Source organism: Trachemys scripta, chromosome 4 (genome assembly GCF_013100865.1).
Source record: "Trachemys scripta elegans isolate TJP31775 chromosome 4, CAS_Tse_1.0, whole genome shotgun sequence".
Taxonomy (NCBI): Eukaryota; Metazoa; Chordata; order Testudines; family Emydidae; genus Trachemys; species Trachemys scripta.
In genome coordinates, this window is record NC_048301.1 from 140601272 (window position 1) to 140603762 (window position 2491).

At 48.4% G+C, this 2491-nt stretch overlaps 1 protein-coding gene across 1 annotated transcript; it reads right to left on the reverse strand.

Moving 5' to 3' along the window:
• Positions 1 to 461: 461 nt before the first annotated feature.
• Positions 462 to 1403, reverse strand: LOC117876314 (olfactory receptor 1009-like). Its single transcript, XM_034768353.1, has one exon. The coding sequence runs from the start codon at positions 1398 to 1400 to the stop codon at positions 462 to 464; it is 939 nt and encodes a 312-aa protein (XP_034624244.1). The 5' UTR covers positions 1401 to 1403.
• Between the last annotated feature and the right edge of the window lie 1088 nt (positions 1404 to 2491).

Here is a 2491-nt window from a genome sequence, read left to right on the forward strand (position 1 = left end):
CTCAGTCATTTCTGAGAGAGTCGAGGGCTAGGGGCTGGATACTGCTGGGGAACACGTTTCAAGGAACTTTCAGGATTGGAGTGCAACTGAGGTGACCTGCGAGGCAAAGTAGAGGCTGGCTGACCTTTGGAGGAGATTGGTTGGGGGGGATGCAGGAGGGTTAACAAACTGGCGGGTCAGAGAGCTGACACATAATTTAGCCCCTGCAAGTCCCTTGCTCACTGATGCACGGGAGAGACAGGGTGACTCACAGGCTTGAATTCCCCAAGGAAGCGTCACAACCTTCTTGAACCTTTCTGAGGCTGCCAGACATTGTTGGAACACAATAAAAGAAAGAAAAAACCAATACAAATAATTCACAGTGATAACAAGCATGATGAGAAATGAGATTGCAGGGGAGTGGGAACTGAGTTCTCCTGCTTCCACCTCCCAGTCAGTAACTCAGTATGGAGTAAACAGGCTCAAGAGAAGGTTAGCAATTTCTGCATCACTTTCCACTGGGCGTCTTTCACCTCCTTGTTCCTCAGGCTGTAGATCAGGGGGTTCAGCATGGGGATCACGACTGTGTAGAACACAGAGGCCATTTTGTCCGTATCCAGGGAGTAACTGGCGGAGGGTCGGAAATACATGAAGAGGAGGGAGCCATGGAACATGGCCACGGCCGTCAGGTGGGAGGTGCAAGTGGAAAAGGCTTTGCGCCTGCCCTCGGCGGAGCGGATCCGCAGGATGGTGATGATGATATAGGTGTAGGAGAGGAGAATGATCACAAGGCTGCTCACGACCACGCAGCCAATCAAGGCAAACATCACAATCTCGTTGACGCGTGTGTCGGAGCAGGAGAGCGACAATACCGGCGGAAAATCACAGAAGAAATGATTGATGACATTGGAGCTGCAGAATGATAAACGAAAAGTAAAAATGGTGTGTACCATTGTGTCCAGCAAGCCCACAGCGTACACCCCAGCCACCAGCTGATGACAGAGCCACCTGGACATGGTGACCGTATAGAGCAGCGGGTTACAGATGGCCACATAACGGTCATACGCCATCACAGCCAGCAGGAGGCAATCAACGTGACCAAAAGTACCAAAGAGATACATTTGCACAGCGCAGGCAGTGTACGAAATCCTTTTACTCTCGGCTAAGAAGTTCAGCAGCATCTTAGGGGAAATTATAGAGGAATAGCAGAGATCACAGAAAGACAAATTACCGAGGAAAAAGTACATGGGGGTGTGGAGACGGGGGTCAATCTGGATTAACACGATCATCCCCAGATTCCCGACCAGGGTGACAATGTAGATCAGTAGGAACAGCACAAAGAGAGGGACCTGAAGCTCCAGACGATCTGTCAGTCCCGAGAGAATGAACTCAGTCGCCTCCGAGTGATTTCCCTTTTCCATCTCCTCCGAACCAAGATCAGGGAGCTGCGGTGACGCGGGCAGGCAGGTGGCTCAGGAATTCTATCCCTTCCTATAAGGAGAGAAAGTGAAGAAATGATGGAGGTTAGTTTCTTAGGGGACTCTCCTGCTGAATCAAGAAAAGGCCTTAGTCCACCAAGGCAGATGTTCATAGCTGATTATTCCAGCTATCTGATAAAATGGACACACAGCATCAATGTAAGAACAAGTGGGTTAACTATGCCCAAAACATGGGCATTGCTGGTCTGTAAGCACAGCAGCAAATAGTGACTTTTGACTATTGCATGAGAATGTCTGACAGAAACTCTCACCCCTTGTTTTCAGCCTATCGGAGCTCTTCCCAGTTCATAAAAAGGTGAGCTCTGTGCTCTGGCATTTCAGTTCTGGGTTACTTAGTGTGACCCACTTACTTAGTGTGATAATTAAGCCTGTTCAGAAAATGAAAATCGGCTTTGCCTTTGTTTGTATGAAATCCCAGAGTCATAATATAATGCACATCCCCCCGCACCTGTAAACTGCTTCTTTCTCCAAAAGATGAGGGTTTTTTTTTCTTTAGCACAAGACAGAGAAAGTGATGTTTTGGCTTCCAAAGATCTTGGTTCAATCCCTGCTGAGGACCTCAGTATCTGACTTTGTATGCAAGCATGATTCAGTCCAACTGCATGTACCTGCAGAAGATAGAGAGATGTGTCTTTGCTTCCCCCATCAAGAGAAGCTGCTACTCTGGAGAACTCAGGAGGTTTTACACTGTTCTTGGTGACCTGGGGGAACTGATCCCTGAAGCAATTGTGTTCACCAAGGTGCACAACACACAATTAAAACGCACTGGGTCGGCCAAAGCCACCCCCAGTGTAACTCGTACACTGGCGTTTAATCTGTTGGACTCTTTGCTTTTTTTGTTATTTAACGGTCCCATTTCTGCAGAGTTACCCAGGGCAGAGCTAGGGGTATGTTTCATTCTGCTGCTTTCACTGTGAGCTGTGTGAAGAGCGGAGGGTGTGTGAGGAATATCATGGGAGTGGGGAGGAAAGGAGATTGAGGGAGAAAATGGGATGTCAATGGAGTTACCCCAG